General features: G+C 37.9%; 1 protein-coding gene across 4 annotated transcripts in view; it reads right to left on the reverse strand.

Moving 5' to 3' along the window:
- Window positions 1-21423, reverse strand: part of Strn3 (striatin 3) — an 87721-nt gene that overhangs the window by 30477 nt on the left and 35821 nt on the right. For 2 of the 4 annotated variants that reach the window (XR_004946542.1, XM_036206414.1), the window contains exons 4-8: window positions 18547-18628; window positions 13768-13941; window positions 11768-11894; window positions 9963-10104; window positions 5293-5403 (exon numbers count right to left, since the gene is read on the reverse strand). Coding sequence is in view for 3 of the 4 variants with exons in the window: in XM_036206414.1 (XP_036062307.1) it covers window positions 5293-5403; window positions 9963-10104; window positions 11768-11894; window positions 13768-13941; window positions 18547-18628 (636 nt within the window). In the remaining variant the exon portion in view is untranslated. The remainder of the gene's footprint in view (window positions 1-5292; window positions 5404-9962; window positions 10105-11767; window positions 11895-13767; window positions 13942-18546; window positions 18629-21423) is intronic. The other 2 variants (XM_036206416.1, XM_036206415.1) reach the window with 1 other exon arrangement.

Raw genomic sequence — 21423 nt, forward strand, 5'->3', positions numbered from 1 at the left:
AGAAAGTAACCAGGAGGAAAGGATTAAGTGGTCCATTTAAAACTGCAGCAACATTAAATGTCAAGTGTAAGAAGGAGCCAAAGTAAAGCTAGCCAGACAACAGGTCTGTTTATATTTTAAAGCTAGTATCTCAAGCAGCCCAGGCAGGCCTTGTATTTCTGATTATCTTGCCTTTATCTGCCAAGTGCTGACATTTTAGGCACTGTCAACATGCCTATCTCAGGTCTATTTTAAAAGTGTAAAATTGAAGCCAGAAACAGAAAACAAATCATCCTTTCTGTAATAATGCCCATTTCCAATGTATTGATAGATGTCCAAATTGGAAAATGTATTACAATCCTGTAACATCAGCAAAGAAAATGGTCAAATCATTCTATATACTAGAAAGGCAGGCAAATTACCATAGGAAACATTACATGAGTCTTTTTATCAAATATAAAACTTGAACTTTAGCCGGGTGGTGGTGGTGCACACCTTTAATCCCAGCACTCGGGAGGCAGAGGCAGGACCTGGTCTACCGAGTGAGATCCAGGAAAGGCACAAAGCTACACAGAGAAACCCTGTCTTGAAAAACCAAAAAAATAAAACAAAACAAAACAAAACAAAAAACAAACAAACAAACAAACAAAACCAACAACAAAAAACCTTGAACTTGTTGGACAATGGTGTTTTAATCCCAGCACTCAGGAGGCAGAGGTAGGCAAATCTCTGTGCATTTGAGGACAGCTTGGCCAGGGCTACACAGAGAAGCCTTGTCTCAGAAAACCAATAAAGAAATAATAAAACAAACTTATGACAAAGAATTAACATCATTTTATTGTCCCCACCTTGCAAGACTTTTATGCAGATATTCTAATGCCCCAGCTCAGGAAAATCTTAATTTATACAAAGGCTCTGACCCCTTCCCCACTTCATTTCCTGTACCTCAAATAATTCTCCTAAGATTAGCCAATTAAGTAAGCCTTCAAAAGGACCCCAGCTGATGGGGGAAAAAGTACAGTAACCACCTGCACTGGACTAAAAGCCAACACAATTCCTGTCTCCGTGTTCTCTGCTCTTCGGAGACCACCTTCCTGATCAAGAAGAAACCCTGCTTGGCCAGACATTTCACTGGCAATAGGGGTAGTACTCTTTCTTTGCAAGTCTGAACTTATTTCTAACATTAGTATACATGAGATGAACTAGAAAAATTCAAAGAAGTTGCTCTGTTAAAAACAAAGATTGTGGTGGGTTGGGGATTTAGCTCAGTGGTAGAGCGCTTGCCTAGCAAGCGCAAGGCCCTGGGTTCGGTCCTCAACTCAAAAAAAAAAAAAAAAAAAAGATTGCAAATCCATATGTATAGCTCAAGATGTGAATCTGTGAAATTCCAAAGGCTATAAATCTTTTGAAGGAAGAAAACAAATTTGAGGCAGGATCTCATTTAGCCCAGGCTGGCCTCAAACTCTCTATATAACTTCTAACCATCTTGTCCTGTGCCCCCGCCGCCCAACGCCACCCCCCAAGGCTGGGACTACCAACATGAACCACCACACTACATTTTATGTGGTACCAGAGACAGAACTCAAGACTTCATGCATGCTAGGGCAAGCACTCTACCAACAAAACTACATTCTCAGCCCAGTTTATGTTCTCAATTCAACACAAAGTGTATATAAGAATATTCAACACAATTGGCTATAAGAATAAGGACAAGGGCTGGAGAGATGGCTCAGCCATTAAAGGCTAGGCTCACAACTAAAAATATAAGAGTTTGGTTCCCAGAACCCATGGCTGTCTCTCCAGCCATTAAAAAAAAAAGGACAATAAGAATTATTCTTATATTAGAATAATAATGAAGTTTCACTCTTTTCATGTTCAAAGACAAATAACAAAGGAAATCTTTAAAAGATTTTTAGTTTTTTATATGCTAAATAAAGTTTCCAGATTTTTTATGTGAAATAAGCAAGTGTAAAACACTTCAGATGCTACAAAATATGTCGTGTTTAATCATTATCAATTTCCATAGCTTTACTGAGCTAACGCTTGTAGCAAAAAATGGAGAATGTCGAAAGCTAAAAAACAACAACAACAACAAAAAACCCTGAGATTTGTTTTGTTTTCCCGAGACAAGGTTTTACTGTATAGTGCTGGCCACTCTGGAACTTAGAGATCCATCTGCCTCTGTTTTTCTGGGTGCTGGGATTAAAGGCATGAATCACCACTGCCAGGCTGAAATGGAGATCTTTAAAACAAACGCTCCTCCACTCTCAGGTATACACCATTCACTATTATCCCTAGTTCTTTTCTCCAACTGTGTATCTCATGTATTTTATCACCACAATGGAAAGCTGATCAGCAAGTGTCTACATAGGTGTGTGTATTTAAAACATACCAATAATATTCAGGGTTTGGTGTTCCAAAGTACTAGGTATCTACTGGGGGTCTTGAAACATCTTCTAGCTAGGATATTACCATTTTTCCTTAAGTTTCATCTACATGAAATAATCAGTTAACATTTTCATACTGAACTCTGAATTCAGTTTTTAATCTATAATTAATAACATGAAGGAAATGTGAAAAATACTTTCTAATCCTTTCCTAAGCCACCATCTGTTGGAAACCTAATTCCAATGATCCTTAGACAGATAATCTTAAAAGCTGATGTTTATGAAAATATTTAGAGTTGGGGATTTAATTTAGCTCAGTGGTAGAATGCTTGCCTAGCAAGCGCAAGGCCCTGGGTTCGATCCTCAGCTTAAAAAATAAAAATAAAAAACAACTGTAAAGTTTAACTAACAGAGACCAATTAAATGTACAAAAATTAAATATTATTCAAGCACAAAAATTTTAGATTTTAGAAACTAAGAAACTTTAAGGCGAAGGATGTAGTTCAGCAGTAAAGCATTTCTATGTATAAAACCCAAGGTTCAATACCCAGCATGGTTAAAAAAAAAAAAAAAAAAAAAAAAAAAAAACAAAAAAAAAAAAAACAAAAAAAAAAACAAAAAAAAAAACAAGTTGACCTCCTCTGGAGGTTTCACAGTGGGTGGGTGTGGTAGTGCACATCTCCAATCTTAGCACTAGGCTGAAGAACAGAGGCAGAAGGAATACAAATCCAATGGCTGCCTCAAAACAGAACTCACGTAAGGAAAGCCTACAACCACGGTCTTGGGTATATCCTGCTTTATTTCTAGCTACCTCCCTTTCTCTTAACCCTCATGCTTAAACTAAGCCTATGTTAAAATACCTTCTGCAAAATCCCAACTTTATGTCTAAATATAGAATATCTAAATATTAGCAAATAACAAAAAAACTAATAAAACACATTGTAGTGGATAGCCATCCCAGCATTGGCCTGGAAGTTCCAAACCCCATTGAGGCTTCGGTAATGGTCACGCCCACAAGGCGGGGCAGAGGAGGGAGCGGAAGACAAAGGATCGAGGGGAGGTCTCTCTCTTGGTTGAGGGACCCTGGACGCTGGAGGTAGACCGAGCAGAGTGCTCCAGAACACCGCTGGACTGCGCTATACCTTTGCCAGACCCTGCAACCTACCCCTTCATTTGTAAGTTACCCCACAAAATAAACCTCCCTTTTAACTACGTGGAGTGGCCTTAATAATTTCACCAATAACACATATAACAGATATTCTTGTTGGAAAATACAAAAGACTTATACATAAAATTATTTCAAGGTTTTAGGAAAATATTATGTGCAGATATTAAATGCAGTTAATTTCTGACAAGCAGTAAGAGTTAGATTTCACTTTGTCTTTATAATCATAAATGTGAAATAAAACAAAAAAGTCTCACTATGTAGCTAGCTAGGCTGGCCTACAAGCCCCTATTATAGCTAAAACACTCTTAAATTTAAAACACTCTTGTCTCGGGCTTCTAAATGCTAGAATTACAGGCACATACACTCAAGAAGCAGAGGCAAGAAGATCTCTGTGACTCTGAGGCCAGCCTGGTCTACATACTGAGTTTCAGGGCAGCCAGATACATAGTGAGACTCTGGGGGGTGGGAGGAAGATAGATTAGAAAATAAGTATACCAATTTTTTAAAAAAATGATCTTGAGGGGCCACAAATATTTCTAACTCTCAAAAAGATTTAGGTCTATCTATAGTCTATAAAGAAAAAATAGAATGGATACTTCTTTATTACATTAGAAGCAACATTAAAACTTTTAGTAGATTAGGTCAGTGTATAGCATATGTAAAATAACCTCGAGTTTTTAAAAATAAGCTATTTTATTTCTTTATTGGGTTTTTTGAGGCAAGGTAGCTCTTGCTAGTTGTCCTGCAACTAGCTCTCTGTAGACCAGGCTGGCCTCTGCCTCCCAGTGCTGGGAGTAAAGGCATGTAAACTAAAGTCAACCATGTTGAGTACTTTCATACTCCACATGCACACATTGTAAGTAAATGATGGTAAAACCTAACACAGCCTCACTTAAAGTTTTTAAATATAAATAGTTCATACTATTCAAACTACAGCTGGTTGTGAGCTACCTTATGCCTGTAGCAACCCAACCCAGGTCCTCTAAAAGAGCAGCAGGTACTCTTCATACACTTAAAAGAAAAAGTGAGACTAAAAGTCAATAGCCACTTCAAAATGAAACCTTTCCAAATAAAGTTCAAGTCTCTCCTTTTAGTATATCATAAGTATAAGGATTCTCCCTGGAGGCTGTGAAGTGTGACTAACCAAACAGAAAGGTGCTTCTCTGGGAGGTTCCACAGTTGCACTTACACGTTGACAGTGAAGAACACACATGCAGGCACCCAAAGACAGCCAGCTACGGACCAAAGAACGCTTTTTAATCACCACTTCTTGAACCACTGGCCTTTGCTGAGCAGTACAGTCAAGAAAATGTTGAGCAGAAAAAAAAATTGTGGCCACTAATTGTCATTAAATTATGACCAAAAAGCAAAAGCCAGGGAAAGGGCTTTCCTACCCACCATGCTTAAGGATTCCCAAACAAATAAATGCTGGTTATGGGCTAGAAACAGCTTTAAATATCTGTGTGTAGAAATAGAATTTGTTACTTCCCTTTTGAGCAAATTTCAATTATTTTGAATTCCAAAGCCAATATTCCTTTTAATTTGATAAATCTTTAAATTTTTGAAAATCTTTTCACCTTTATCTTATATATTTAAAGTAATTTTCTATTTGACCAATAACATCCTAAATTTCAATTACACAACAGACAAAGTTTAAAGTTAGTTGCTCCCTTTATGACACAAACAATTGAATGAATCAAAAAACCTTTTTCTTAATATCAGCATACAAAAACGGTAATAGTCATAATCTGCACTTACTCTTCACCCCTTTCTTCCCCTTTCGTTCCTTCTTGTACTGTTCCTTCAGTTTACTTATTAGTACCTGGTCTACATCCCAAACCTCAGCAGTTGGGGAGAGGTCATCTTTATCTACATGCAGCATATTAGTAAAAGAAAACAATCAGCAGTTGGCAATGCAAGCTGTTGGCAGTAAACTGTTAACGCTTCATATCATCATAATAAAGACACTGTAATAGCATACACTCAAAACACTTGAAAGGTGCAGTTTCAGTTTGTAACTCACAACTCAACTAACTGTCCTTAAATTTCTAAACATCTAATATCATCCACAGGTAAACAATACTTCATTTTTATGTATCAAAAATTTGAAGAATATTCTTTCATCATTGGACTAACATAAGAAATCTAATAATAAAAAATAGATCACTGCATCTTTACAAAAATGTTAATAAAAGTATTCAGCCAGCATCATAAGCAAACAAATGAATTGCATGCGAATTCGTAATAAAGTGCAAGCTATAAATGTCAGTGCCATTTCATTGATGAAATTAGTCATGCATCATCCCTGTCACACTAGTTCTGCATGCACAGGATAACTGTACTATGATAGAAAGGCATTCTACTCCAATATATAATACATATAGTTCCCAAATACAATGTCTCAAGTAATTCACACAAAGCATTCAAAGACCACCACTTCTGTCTCCATCCCCTCCCAAGAGTTCAACATTTCATTACCTTTTTTCCACTGGACTACAACTAAAGATTAGCAAAATAATAGAATAAAAATAAAACAAACAAGAAAATTCAAATTCCACTGAAGTCTTGATTTGAGCTGATTTTTTTTTTTTTTCACGGTAAAACAGTAACAAGCACAAAGAAGTTAAAACACACATTGCTTTATACTTGGTACCCTCTTTTGTATGTGTGTTTTCAGCAATGTTTAAGTAAATACTTATGCGGGGGGGGGGGGGGGGGGGGGGCGACACCCCTACTCATAGTAGACTAGAAAAGCCTTAAAAAAGATAGTATAAAAGCAATTTTCTTAGATTATTTTACTATTTGAAGGTTTTCATTTAGTTTTAAGGCAACCTTATTATTATTTAACAGTTACAGATGGTTTTAGAGTCCTAAGTAAAAATTATACCCAAACAATTAGTTTTTAAATAAATTACACTGAATAATAAGATTTTAGTTTTAAATTGCTGTTTTTGAAGTCTCAAAAGCTCCCTAGGCCTCACTCAATCATGAAAAGGCCTTCCTACCCCTCTACTGATGTGTAAAGCAAGCGTAACAAGGTCCCATGTTTGAACAGCAGAGAAGAAATTCAAGTTCCTCTACCTTAATTCTTTTCTACAATCGTTACACCTTTGCTCTTCATCATAAGTAGTTGGTATGTGAAAAGATGTTAATTTGCTAAATTCTGGTACTTGAAACTAACTTACTTAAGACTAATATTTAATGAATTGTCAGATCTGCAATTGGAGCACAGTTTTAGTATTTATTTAAAAGAAAACTAGTTTTTAATAAACTAGTCAAGAAGTTTCATGAAAACTATGCTGTATCAGGATTCCTGTCCATTTACTGAATAATGTGAATAGACAAATATGACCTGAGTCATTGGAACTCCTCACTTTTGTTTGAGGACAGGGTCATGCACCACAGCATCAGCTAGCCCAGATTCATGATCCTCCTGTCTCAGACTTGCTGTGGTTATGGGTTTGTTCCTCAAGACCAGCTCATACAGTCATCTTAATAAAACTAATGATTCTTGTTGGCAATTACTTACATTAAGACAAATTAACACATCTTAAAAGAAACATGTTTTACAACCACAGGTTAAAGAAACAAAACAAAACTTTAAGACTTAAGTGGCACAAAGGAGAAAGCTAATTAAAATGACCAATTTTCTACAAGTCCTGTGGAGCAAGAATGAAGCTGTGGACTGCTGTAAGTACAGTACAGAGTGGAGTGAGGAAGCAGAGACAACAACAAGACAAGTACTACTTGCAAGACAACCTCAAATCTAGAAAGCAACAGTGAACTAAGGCAGTGCAAAGGAAAAGTTGGTGGATGCATATGTGCACAGAACATCCTGGAACTTGCCTGGTAAGTAACAGATGATTTGATACTGCTTATAAGAAAGATAAGAGCAAAAGGGAAGAGGCAGGATAATCTTCTACATATTAATCCTGTTTTAAAAAATCTAGGGGTGGGGAATACCAAGAAACGAAGTTGAATCAATTATGGGAACCTTTTTTTTCCCTAAAAGAAAACACAAACATGCACAAAAAAGTTGACTCCAAACAACGTGAAATCACAAAACTATGAAATTCCATTATGGTAATTCTGATTACCAAAGCAGAATTGTACAAACCTATTAACCGTGGCATAAATTTTTAACTAGTTTCACTTTGTGAAAATAACACTTTATGCCTTGTTTGTAAATACCAATATTCAGATATTAATTATATTTTGTAATCCTAAGAAGTCCAGAGATCATATTTTCAAAGAGTTGAAGAAAATAAGTGAATATTCTTAAAATGCCACAGATCTCCATAAGAAAAAGGCAAATAATGATATACCAGCTAATACTTGTAATTATGTGAAGAACATAAAGTTGAACTCTATTATCTAATTAAATAACAGTGTTTGAACGAGACCTAAAAGCTACTTTTAAAAGCAGTGGTTTCATAACATAAGAATATGTTTAAGACTCTTTAATTTCAACCTAAAAAATCTTCCCATTTAAAAACCATTAAAAACTTGAGTAAATAAATTCAAAATAAAGGCAGTGTATTTTGCACGCATTCTCTTAGTTTCAGAAAAAAATGAACACGACAGCTATTGAACAGATGAGTTTTAGAAACACTGCATAAATCCTTTATGCTTCTATACAGAAACTACTTGGATCACCAAGAATTTAACATGCTCAAAATTTCTGTCTCCTTTGGTTATTTCTATTTAAAAAGGAAATAAAGGTCAGGTAGTGATAAGGAACTTGTCACTCACAAATCATCAAGTCCTCTTTAAAACTCTACTTTACAGCCAAAAGTCTCTGAACAAAGGACTAATCATTTGCATATAACATTATTAAAGAAATAATCCCATGTCACACAAATTAGAGATGTCGTCATGTCAAACATGTTAAAATTCTAGTAACTTTAGATAAAGAAAACAAATGGTTGTGTGCCAAGATTTAGCTAAACAGATGTTCAACAAACTCTTAATGAAATAAATAGATTGTATGTATAAATATTCATGTACTTAATGTTAACCATGACTGTCTATAATATTGTTGGTGATTTCTAATTTTATATCTGACATTTATTTATGGTCTCTAAAATATACTATAAAATATTTGTGTAATTTCTATTTTTACATCACTAAAATTTTCAGAAAAAAAAAATAACCAGTACTTTTAAAGTTACAGGGAAAATATAGTCCAAGATTTAATGGGCTACAGATTTTTTTTTTTTTTTTTTACTTTTTTTCCTATAAACAAGCAATCTCCTAAAATACAGCCATTTCAAGAAAATACAAATATGGACAAAGTCCAGACAGCAACTATGGAGTTTATATTTTCAATTAACATGCCCCTTCTATATCCACTTTGAAGTAAATTTAAATGATGCTCTGAGCTACAAATGAGACTATCCCTAGAGATGGGAGTTACAGGCGGGTGTCACCAACCTAAGTGCTAGGAACCAAACTGTTCCTCAGAAAGGTAAATGCTCTTAACCACTGAGCTATCCCCCAGCCCCAACATTTAAAAACAAAAACAAAAAATCATGTGTTTTTCTTTTTCTTTCTTTCTTTTTTTTCTTTCTTTCTTTTTTTGTTGGTAATGACAGGGTTTCTCTGTGTAGCCCTGGCTGTTCTGGAACTCACAGGCTGGCCTTGAATTCTTCGACTTGCCTGCTTCTGCCTCCTGGGTGCTAGGATTAAAGGCATGTGCAACCTCTGCCCAGTCCAAGACCAGTCACCAGACTGATTTAAAAACAAAAAAACTAATGATAAATCTTCTTAGGTGTATTAAACTAACCTCCAGAGAAAGCTCTAAAAACACACTGAGTTCTGTCACCTGCCAGATAACATTAAACAATGATTCAACAAACATTAATGGGAAAAACACATTTTAATCTATTACCTTGAAATATTTTTACATGTATATGAATAGGGCTTTAACTACTGATAGAACTTTTCTTTCTTTTGATTATACATTGCCTACTATTAGCTTTATATATCACTTACAAAGTTTAGGCCCTCACATTTGTACATAGAATATTATATGCAATAAGTGTAATACCCTCACTAAATCTTGCTCATTATTAGGGCTGTAAGTCAGAATTACTAATTTAGTCCTACCTAGCATTAAGACAGGTAACATCATATGGGCATACGAGGAGATTAAGTTCTCGTAAAGCCTTGATTACCTAAAATTAAATGGTGGGTATAAATAAAAATAAATATTCCTTGTTTTAAAAAAACATCTGTTAGAGGGAAAAAATAAATTTATAACTCAACAAAACACTTCCAAGTCAAGATCAACTTCTGAAGTCCCAAAATCTAATAAACTCCCAGCAGCATCTCTTGCTCTCCAGTTCCCTGTCCCACGCACGCAGACACACAGATCCCGCACACAATGAAGGCTGATCCCCCCACCCCAGCTGTCTCTGGCCCCTTACCCCATTCTGTACCATCCCCTGAACTCCGTGCTTCACCAGCCCCTTCGCCATCTTCTGCAGTCACTAGAAAGTCGAACTCTTTCAGTGCTTCCTCAGTATCAGGGTCATCCGTTAAGTCCGCAGCTAAACCTTCATTACCTATCTGCAAAGAGGAGATAGCCAAGAATGAGTACTTTTCACCCGATATTTTAAAGAGGACCTTCAACAGCTTCACTGAACAGTATTTACAGATCTACTTAGAAATTATTCATATCCACAACTGTACTTTTCCCACATGATTCACAAATCTCAAACTATGCCCTAGATGAACAGTTCAGCACTGGTGTATGATGATCACTTGTAAGATGTGACCCGATGGGGTGCTAGAAAAGGCCAATGTTTTACTCCTTAAGAGTTTTCTTGCCGGGTGGTGGCGCACACACTTGGGAGGCAGTGGCAGGCGGATCTCTTTGAGTACGAGGCCAGCCTGGGCTACAGAGTGAATCCAGGAAAGGTGCCAAAGCTACACAGGGAAACCCTGTGTGTGTGTGTGTGTGTGTGTGTGTGTGTGTGTGTGTGTGGGAGGGGGGGGTTCTTTAATTATAATAAATTCACAGGTGATTCCTGCTTTAAAAAAAAAAAATCACCTACTCACCTGCATCTTGAATTGGCTGAACACACCAAGAACTGTGCTAGTTCTATCATTCATTGGCAGCAGAGCATAAGAACCATTAAACTTATATTGGTTGTGCAACAAATAATAAAAACAACCTACCTACCAGAACAAACAACATCTCAGGTTTCTGAGATGGCTCAGCAGGGAAAAAATGCCTGCCTAAAGGCCTGAGTTTTACCCTCATAAACTACACAAAAGTGGAAGAAGAAGAAACTGACTCCACAGAACTGCCCTCACTTTCTTGTGCTGTGGCAAACACACACTCTGTCACACACAGTAAGTTCAAAAAATAAAACTCTATGCACGCAACAAAGTACATCACACATATGAAAAGCTGGAGAAAGGTTGAAACCGTTTGAGAAATATTTGCATTTTTCCCCATATTATTGCAAAATCTCAAAGTGCCACAATTGAATTGATTGACTTTTTTGTTTTTTCATCTTTTTTGGAGAGACAGGGTATCAGGAAGCAATGACCCAAAGTCTCTATCTAGCTGAGGCCAGCCTCACCTCTCGAGTGCTGCACTACAACATCTAGTTTATGTGTGCTGAGGTTGCACTGTGGAATTGGTGCACACTGGTCAAATACTTGAACATACAACCTCAGGCCTCAGTTTTTAGCGCATACACACACACACACACACACACACACACACACACACACACACACACACACGAGAAATGCTCAACACTACTCTGATGCTGCTTACAAATGGGGCATATTCTACTTTTGGTCCTGTAGAGCTAACTCCTCATTCACTACTAAAATACATTAAGTCCATTTCTTAGAGTATTAGCAAAAGTAATCCTTACCAAATTATTAGCCCTTACCAAATAATCAGAATGTTGACACATATTTACAATCCACGTATCAGTCCCCTACCCAAGTTGAGATAGTGTTAAGATAAACGCAATGTGACTCCAAATTGTGGCAGGATTGAAAAGGGTGCCATTTCTTTTTAAAAAGTTTTAAACCACCGGACAAATACTTTAAAAACAGACCTTTTCTCAGCCAGTTAGTGATCAATACATGAAATCATAATACTTGCATCTGTACATGCAGGAACAGCTGCCCATATAAACTTTTCAAGGGACACCTAAAACCTTCCTATTCACATTACTCTAGACAGAAAATCATATAACTCTCCTACTTTGTGCTTACTGATCCGAAGTTTGTCTTTCCCTTCTGGAATGCCCTCAATCATGTCATTTTCTTCTTCATCGCTGTCATCAGCATTTTCTAAGAAATTGAATGTCTCAAGAACATCACCAGAGGGCCTGTAGGAAAAGAAAAAGATGATTCCAACTATTTCAGTGACTGACATTAACATTTCTTCCTGAATCCTATTTTAATATTTTTCCTTATTAGTGGTACTAGGAATTGAACCCAGAACATCAAAAAAAACACTTGCTAGACAAGTGTTCAATTGCTGAGACACATCCTGACCCTTCTAATTCCTAGTTTAAAACTACTTGTAGGTAACTGTTGCAATTCAAACACAACCTAATTTTTTGTTGCCGTCAGACAGGATCTTACATAGTTTAGATGAATCTAAACTCCTCATGTAGCTGAAAAGAACTGAACTCCTGGTCCTCCTGCCAGCATGCTTGGACCATCACTCCTGGTTCAAGACAACCTAACTATAAGATATTGCCTAAAATGTTCATTGTGGAATATTTTTTAAAGATTATTTAGGCTCTACAATTCAAATAAGCATTGTTCTGTATTTAATGAGTTCATCCACAGCAGTCTGTCTAAAACATCTTAGGTAAATGCTACAAGAAAATAAAATCTGGGGCCTGGAAATGGTTCTACAGGTAAAAGTACAAGTAAGAGATCTTTCAGGGGACCCGAGTTTGGATCCCAACACCCACATTGGGTGGCTCATAGCAGTCGGAAACTCCAGCTCTAGAAGATATAATGCCTTCTTTGGGCATCTGTATACACCCACATTTACATGTACGTCATCTCCTAACACACACACACACACACACACACACACACATAATTAAAATAAATTAAGTCTTTAAAAAGAAAAACAATCTAGTAAGTTTAGACAATCAAACATTTCTCAAAAATACCAGAACAAGCAACTTAGCAAATTTTTATAACCTCTTATAATTTAGCCTAAATGTTTGAAGACTAAACAGTAAAACACAAAAGCTAAATTTATTAAATCTGCCCGTATTTAAAATATGAAACATATATTCCATAAGAGATACCAATCTGTGGGGAGCAGAGGAGGCCCTGAGTTAATGTGTGTTGTTGACATGAAGGGGCAAGCTTGGTGTGGTGGTATACGCCTTTGATCCCAGTGCTTGGGAGGCAGAGGCAGGAAGATCTAAATTATAAGCCAGCCAGGGCTACCTAGAGAACTTTGTCTCAAAAAAACAAACAAACAACAACAACAACAAAAAAAAAAAAAAAACCAGAATAATAAAGACAAGAGCAATGTCAAAGACCAAAGTCTCAGCCCAGGGAGTAGCAAACCCTTTCCAAGCTGAGGCTCAGAGGGATGGCAAAGCCTTCCTCAGATCCAACTGCAAATGTTGATAGTGTGTGTAGAAATGCACACAGTAGCTTTCTAATCCCTACCCCAGATACTTGTGGCCCAAAGAGACTGCTCCTACCCAGAGGAGCCAAATGTGCCTCCTTGATTTGGCCGCATACCCTAACCCTCCCCCCTTCCTTGTTCAGTTGTATATAATAAGCATGCTAAGCTCCCTGGATGCTGTACTTCTCCATCAGAGAGCCCAGGCAGCCACCCCAGCTTTTCTGTGTGTATGTGTCTAATGTCCCTAACCACCCCTAGTCAGGGTTCCAAGACCCAAAAGACTCATTTTATAGATTTCTTATGTTAAAAAAGTATCTTTAGGGTTGGGGATTTAGCTTAGTGGTAGAGCGCTTGCCTAGCAAGCGCAAGGTCCTGGGTTCAATCCTCAGCTCAAAAAAATATATATATCTTTAATTTTTTCAATTATTTTTAAGTATTTCAAAACTACTCATGTAGTCAAAAAACAGTCATTTAATGTCTAGCAAGAAGAACTAAAATCTAGCTAAAAATGAGATTCACAATGAAAAGCCTCTGCTGCACCACTGACTTTGATGTCCATAAGGTAAACAATGTTTGTCTACAAATATACACCTTACCTTTTGATTTCTTGTCCTTTTTGTTTAGGAGATTCACCACCATTCAGGATCTGTTCTAAATTCTTTGCTTCTACAGATCCATTGGGTTCTGAATTAGACAGTCCAAGTAATGACCTTACCCGTTGAGATCGTACATCTAGTATTGTATCTGTATATCCTACTTCCTGAAGATACCTATGAAAGGAAAAATTAAACATTAAAATTCAACATACTAAGGGCTGGAGAGATGGCTCAGTGGTTAAGAGCCACTGACTGCTCTTTCAGAGGACTTGGGTTCAATTCCCAGCACCCACATGGCAGCTAACAACTATCTGTAACTCCAAGATCTGACACCCTCACTGACATACATGTAAGCAAAACACCAATGCAAGCAAAATAAAAATAAATAAATAATTAAAGAAAACTCAATGCACTATTAACACCTGCCACCTTCAAATCACATTAAAATTTTTTCCAGAAAACTCCACAATCCCTTTCATTGTCTCAACAGCTCCACTATAGACTAATTTTGAAATACACACATACATATGTATAAAGGCATGTCTTTATCCAGACACACATATGTCTTTTAAATAGATATGTGAATTTATACTCATACATATACATGTTTTTTAAATATCCAAGGTATGGGAGAGAATCAGTAGATCTGAACCATAGTAGATCTGTACCATGCTAGGTTCTCAGCCAGGGATTCATCAACGGACTAATCCCCTTTAAGGATCTCAGAATCCAGAGCACTTCTCTGGTTCTGTGGTTTTCAAAGTCCACTTATCTAAGCCAAGTACTTAACCTAGGATCCAATGAGATTGGAAAGGAGATAGATGGTGATATGTAGATAATAGGCTGTGAATTTAATTTCCACCTGAAAATATTTAAGAGTTAATGAAGGATGAGAAAGAGGTCTTGAGGCTGGAGGGATAGCTTGTGGCTAAGTGCACTTGCTACTCCTGCAGAGGACCTGGGTTCAGCTTCCTACCCCTGGATCAAACGCCTCACAATCAACCTAGACCTCCAGTTCCAGGGGATCTGACACCCTCTTTGGGCGTTAACAGCACTGTATGCACATGTTGTACACACAAACAATCAGGCACAAATACGTACACATTTTTTTCAAAATTTATGTTTAAATATTCCTAGTAAACAACCAAAATAGGTGAAAGCGAATAACAGGAAGAATGATTAGAATAGCAATAAAGCGAACAAGCAAGCAAACAAAACAAGAGAATAGAAGTGAGCAAAATAAGCAATGCCACCTTTCTGATGCACAAATAAATGCAATTAAACAAAAAGATTAGGGCAATTAAACAAAAAGATTGAGGCAAGTATGGTGATTTACTCCTGAAATCCCAGCATTCGAGAGGCAAAGCAAGGAACAAGAGTGAAGACTACAGAGGTAAAGTATCCAGAAAAAGTGCCGGGACCAGGAGCACAAGACAAGTCTTGGGTACCACACAACTAGCTTGTTTCAAGAGTCTGGCTCTAAAAATAGGGGGAGCCAAGCAGAGACAACATGAATGCGGGTGATGAGAGAGCACCTGAGAGAAACACAGACCTCCCTGCAGCCATGCCCACTCTGTACTCTAACAATGCCATCTAGTGTGGCGGAGACAATTCCTTCCCTTACCCAGTCTCTACACTTGGGCCTAAATTACCTGCCAGTCTTCCACAACCTGGTAGGAATGACTGAGTCCCTGCTCGACTAAGTTAGGCCATTTCAAACCCTTCTCAGAAATGGAGGTGGGGGCTGTCACATGGGGAAACATTTTCTTCAGAAGAAGAGAATAAAACTACTTCAGAGAAGTAGACAACCAGATGGAGAATAAGACTGTGTCCTGGGACGGTCTCTGCAAGTTCTCCAAAGCTCCCTGACTTGACACCTATCATGGAGCGTTTCCTTCCACTCTCCTAGTTATTCTAGTGCCCTTTCCCATCAAAACTGTTCTTAGTTCAGGTTTTAGTCGTTCACAAGAATCTGGGAACTAGGTAACAGATAAGAAGCTTAAACAGAAAGAAAAGTAAAAGGTAGAAACAACACTCTCTTCTCTTGTAATGACTGACGAGTGAGTCTCTTGGCAGTTTTAGTATTATTTTGTCAATCATGCATGGGACAGATATGATCATTCCTAGAAACCCTACTTTTTTTCTTGAATATCTTCCCCTAAAATCCTTTGGGAGCTGATGTTTCTCAGGTTTCTTGTCTGGGGATGCCTGCTATCTTCAGTCCCAGTGAGCTGTTCTAATTCAGTGCTGATAGGATTGGAAGCATATCACCCTATTTCTGCAAGTATGTTTTGAATGAAATTATTGTTCTTAAAAATGTGTGCCTATGTCAATCACCTTTTAGTTTTGTAAAAACAAGATTTACCTGGCTTAATATTTGGCCAAGCTAACAAAATGATAAGTGTTTTGGTTTAAAGATGTTTTGATGTAAAAGTTGGGAGAAAACATATTTGACATATTTGTTTTTGCCGGAGCTTAACACTGGAGGATGGAAAACTTGTTTGTTAGTGTGGGAAAACATGCTTGTTTTTGATGTATACAGTGAAGGCTGGAGCTATTCCGGGCCAGCTGGCCACTTGTGTAGTGGTCGTACAATGCACATGACGCCCCTGCCCACCTTAGGACCTGAACCCGAGCTGAGGCTGGACTGTGGCAAATGGAATGGCCATAGAGAATGGGGTATAAAGAGAGGTTCTCGGTACAAGGTGGATGTAAGCTAACAGTTAATGCTGTCCACTGATTCTGCTGTTTTTCTACATGAGTTAATTAGAATTTGAGATCAAAAAGTAAGATTGAACTAAGGCAATGGTTTATCCATACTCTGGTAAGACTGACCAGTGGGCAGCAAGTGATAAAAAAAGATACTAAGAAAGATGATGCATCATGGGTTTCAGGTTGAGCTAAGGACACAAAAACAGCAGCCACACGTAGAGGAGACAAGGAGGAAAATGAAATGGCCAAGGGCTTAAGACATTAAAGTATGATCAAATGATATAGACTATTATTTGAACTAGGCAAAGACATGTTACATTTGTTCATGCTGCAGACTATTACTTTAACTGTGTAAGGTGTGTTACTTTTGTTTATGTCTCATTTGTTTAATTATGAAAAACTGTCTTGCTTTGCCTGCCTAAGGCACCTGATTGGTGTAATAAAGAGCTAGGCAGAGAAAGGACAGACAGGGCTAGCAGGCAGAGAGAATACATGAGGAGAAATCTAGGCTGGGGGTATCAGGGAGAGAAGGAAAAACAAGAGGAGGAGAGAACAAGGACATGCTTTGGGACAAGAAGCCAGGCACATGCCAGCCAAGTAAGACACAGAGAAGCAGTGAAAGACAGACAGACAGACAGAAGAAAGGTAGTAAGCCCCAAGGCAAAAGGGAGATAAAGAGAAACAGGTTCATTTAAGTTAAAAAGAGTCAGCCAGAAACAAGCCTGAGCTAGGCCAAGCACTCAAAACTAATAAAAAGTCTCTGTGTCATGATTTGGGAACTGGTTGGTGACCCGAAAGAAAAAGCCTGGTACTATCAAGTGGCAAATAACCCAGAAACTGGAGGGAAGGAAAGAATACATGTGGGCAGTGATGGCGCAAGTCCTTAGTTCCAGCACTCTGGAAGCAGAGGCAGGTGGATCTCTAAGTTTGAAGCTAACCTGGTCTACAGAGTGAGTTCCAGGACAGCCAGGGCGACACAGAGAAATCCTGTCTCAAAAAACCAAACAAACAAACAAACATGATTGCAGTTCTGCTCAGACAGAAGTACAGTAGTTATGACTAATAACAAATAACAAGATAAAGGATCCAACTATACCTCCAGGGCTATCAGAAGAATATAAATAGCAAATTTTCCAACTATAAGAAAACAAACTACTAGAGAAAAAGACAATAAACAGGACTTGCCATAGAGTTTTCTCTAGTACATCAATAAACAAGCATCAAAAGGGGTCCTCAGCCGGGCAGTGGTGGCGCACGCCTTTAATCCCAGCACTCGGGAGGCAGAGGCAGGTGGATCTCTGGGAGTTCGAGGCTAGCCTGGGCTACCAAGTGAGTTCCAGGAAAGGCACAAAGCTACACAAAGAAACCCTGTCTCGAAAAACCAAAGGAAAAAAAAAGAGGAGGGGGGGGTCCTCAAAAGTTTCACTAAGGTCGAGAGAAACATCTCAGTGGTTAAAAGCACTTGCTGCTCTTACAGAGGTCCTTGGTTCAGTTCCTAAGCATTCACAAGGTGGAATCCAGTGCCTTCTTCTGGCCTCTAAAGGCACCAGACAAACACATAGTAAATTATCTATTTATCTATATGTTATATATACATAGTGAGCAAGGGGGGGGGGAGGGAAAGAGGGAAAGGGGAGGAAGGAGGGAGAGAGAGGGAGGGAGAGGGAAGGGGGGTTATCCTGAAGCTAGAAGAAAATAGCTTTCTTTAATAACAGCTGAGTGGGTAAATTTACCTACAGCCAAGCCTGATGACCTGAGTTCCATCCCTGTGACCCAAAGATGAAAGGAGAGAGCCAACTGCTGAAAGCTGTCCTCTGATCTCCACAAGCAGCTGTGGAGATCACACACACTTTGCTTTTTGTTTTTGACACAGGGTTTCTCTGTGTAGCCCTGGCTATAGACCAGGCCTGCCTCGGCCTTCCCAGTGCTGGGGTTAAATGCGTGTGCCACCACACCCAGCCTTACAAATGGAGTTTTTAAAAGCAGCACTATGAAAACCTTACAGTAAATGAAAGCAAGTTTTACACTTACAAATTGACTTGATTTAAAGTTGAAACCATTACTCACTGTCTCAACAGCTGTCTGCCTTGTTTCCACGTTAGCTGGCTATTCTGAGGTGGTGCAGGAGCCTCTGAGTCTTTGGTTTCCTCTGGAATTTAAGGAGGGAAGTTTTATATACGTTATTTCATCTGATTATAGTGTTCAGTTTTTTTCAGAAATAAATTTACACATGAAAATATTTTACATAAGACAGGAAAAAAGTTAAAAGATTTACTACAGGTAATTTCTTTAATGTTTGTTCAATAACTCAGTACTCTCTACCTGCTTTAAAAATCAAATGACCAGCCTGGCGGTGGTGGTACACGCCTTTAATCCCAGCACTCGGGAGGCAGAGCCAGGTGGACCTTAGTGAGTTCGAGGCCAGCCTGGTACAGAGCAAAGATCCAGGAAAGGCGCAAAGCTACACAGAGAAACCCTGTCTTGAAAAACAACAAAACAAACAAAAAAAAAAAGCTGGAGAGATGGCTCAGAGGTTAAGAGTACCGACTGCTCTTCCAGAGGTCCTGAGTTCAATTCCCAGCAACCACATGGTGGCTCACAACCATCTGGAATGAGATCTGGTGCCCTCTTTTGTATACATAATAAGTAACTAATTTTAAAAAAAATTGTTAAAAAAGAAAATCAAATGACCTCAAATGTGCTTTAAGATTAAAAAAATTAAAAAGGCCTGGGCTTCAAAATAAAATAGAATTTTACTGTGTCAAATACTTTAAGATTAAAAAGGTATATTATATATGCTACTCAAAATCAACAATTATATACTGGAGATATATATGTATGTGTGTATATGTATGTTTATGTCTGTCTGTGTATATACATAGATATACTTCATATCAGTAGACATTAATGTCTCCATCACAGACTTTATTTTTTAGAAAAATACTAAGCCAAGGGTCCAGTGGGGCTAATTAACCAGCTGCTGAAGAGTCTCTAACACAGATCATTGTGATGGGCAGAGGTGGTGGGTAGAGCCTTTTCTTAGGCCCTAGGCAGTAGTATGCAGCCATCCAGGCAACCACTTATTCAGTCTGCAGCTACCTCCTGGGCCTTAGCTTTCAGGCTGCTCAGCAGATTCTCAACGTCTCCAAACTGAATCCTAAACAGGTCCAGAAGTATAAAGACCTATTTATGGGGAATGGCAAATCCACAGGTAGCTCATTCTACCTGTAGTCAAAGGTTTTCTGTTTAAAGAGCCTAGATGAGGAACTCAGAATCCAAGTCCCAGAGACAGACTTCTCTGGCAGACATCCAAAAGTGAATACTTATCTCCTCACTCCACTGAACTCTTGTAATCTATAGCTTAGTAATAAATGTCTTTTATATACACAAAAACAGAAAGTGGATTTATTACTACTTTGGGGAATTTTGTTTGCTTCCTGAGATAGAGCCTTACTATGCTGTATAGGCCAGGCTGGCATCAAATTGATCCTATTTAGGCCTCCTAAACGCTGGGATTAAAAGGCATGTGTCACAATACTCAACTCAGAAAACAGTATATACAACAGGTAAAGAGCCATTATTTTATTTAAAGTGTTTACATTTGCAAAAGAGAGGGGGAAAAAAGAACGAAAGAAAGAAAGAAACCACAGGCTTAAGTACAGTGGCATGCTTAACTTGTACAAAACCCTAAATCTACTACCACTGAATTAAACTCGTTTAGTAAACAGCATCATTTCAGTTGAATTAAGCTTTAAAAAAAACTATCCCTATGGTAAAACTATTATCACCACAGATATTCATTATTCAAATAAATGTACTATGAAGAGAAGTGCTTGAAAAATCCCCCTCCCCATCCCATATTGAGATTAAGACTACTTCTCAATTATTAAGCTCCCAGACCACTCAGAGTCACTTAGTACCTATTGGTAATAATTACAGTATCTTTTGTAACCACTACTTTTCTAACCATAACAACTCATCATTATGTTCTTATTCTTCCTTCAAACAAGTAATTCTCTGATTTCTAGAAGTAATTACTTAATAATGATAGTCTCGACTTTTATTTTTCTATGTATAACATTAAACAATAACTGGGGACAAAACATTTTTAAAAATATGACTGCCAATCACCAAAAGTTAACAACTGTTGGTATTTGAGTTTCTTATTCTGTATTTTCTACTTGAAAATATATATAACTAAAAGGAGCCAATGTATCTATTTTATTATACTCCAAGAAAAACACATTAGCATCACTTTAAAATAATTACATCAAGTTGGGGGTATACTATGGTGATAAAACACTTAGCATAGAATGCAGAAGCCTGGGTTTGATCTCTACCATCACCCGTACCAAAAAAAATTACATAGTATTTTACACAACATGTGCACCTATTTAACCAGCCCCCCTCATGTTGAAATGAGTTCTCCTTCTTTCACTATGACAATTATAAACTTTGAAGTACATTATAAGCACACAACTTAATGGGCACCTGCCTCTGCCTCCCGAGTGCTGGAATTAAAGGCGTGCGCCACCACTGCCCGGCGAGCATTCTTGTATGTGCACATAAGTGCTAGTATCCACAGAGTACAGAAGAGGGCATCAAATTCCCTGGAGGTGATATTAAGGCAGTTATGAGTTACCCAGTGTGGGTCCTGAGAATTGAACTTGGATCCTCTGCAAGAGCGGCATGGAATCTCTCCAGCCCCTGGTAAAAGTACTAAACAAAGTTTTGTTTCATTTGCTTCTCAATCCTGAGATTACTTATCCTATTCTCTCCAAAAATTGTGGGTACATTTTTGCTAGGAATTAAAATCAAAACATGTTAAAGTAACTTTTTCTACCTGTAAGCAATTTTTGTCCCTCATGTGAGCTTAATTAATATATATTCACATTCATACATATGTGTATATCTGCATGTATATACATGTGTTTGTTTATAGTT

This window comes from Onychomys torridus, chromosome 14, assembly GCF_903995425.1.
Source record: "Onychomys torridus chromosome 14, mOncTor1.1, whole genome shotgun sequence".
Taxonomy (NCBI): domain Eukaryota; kingdom Metazoa; phylum Chordata; class Mammalia; order Rodentia; family Cricetidae; genus Onychomys; species Onychomys torridus.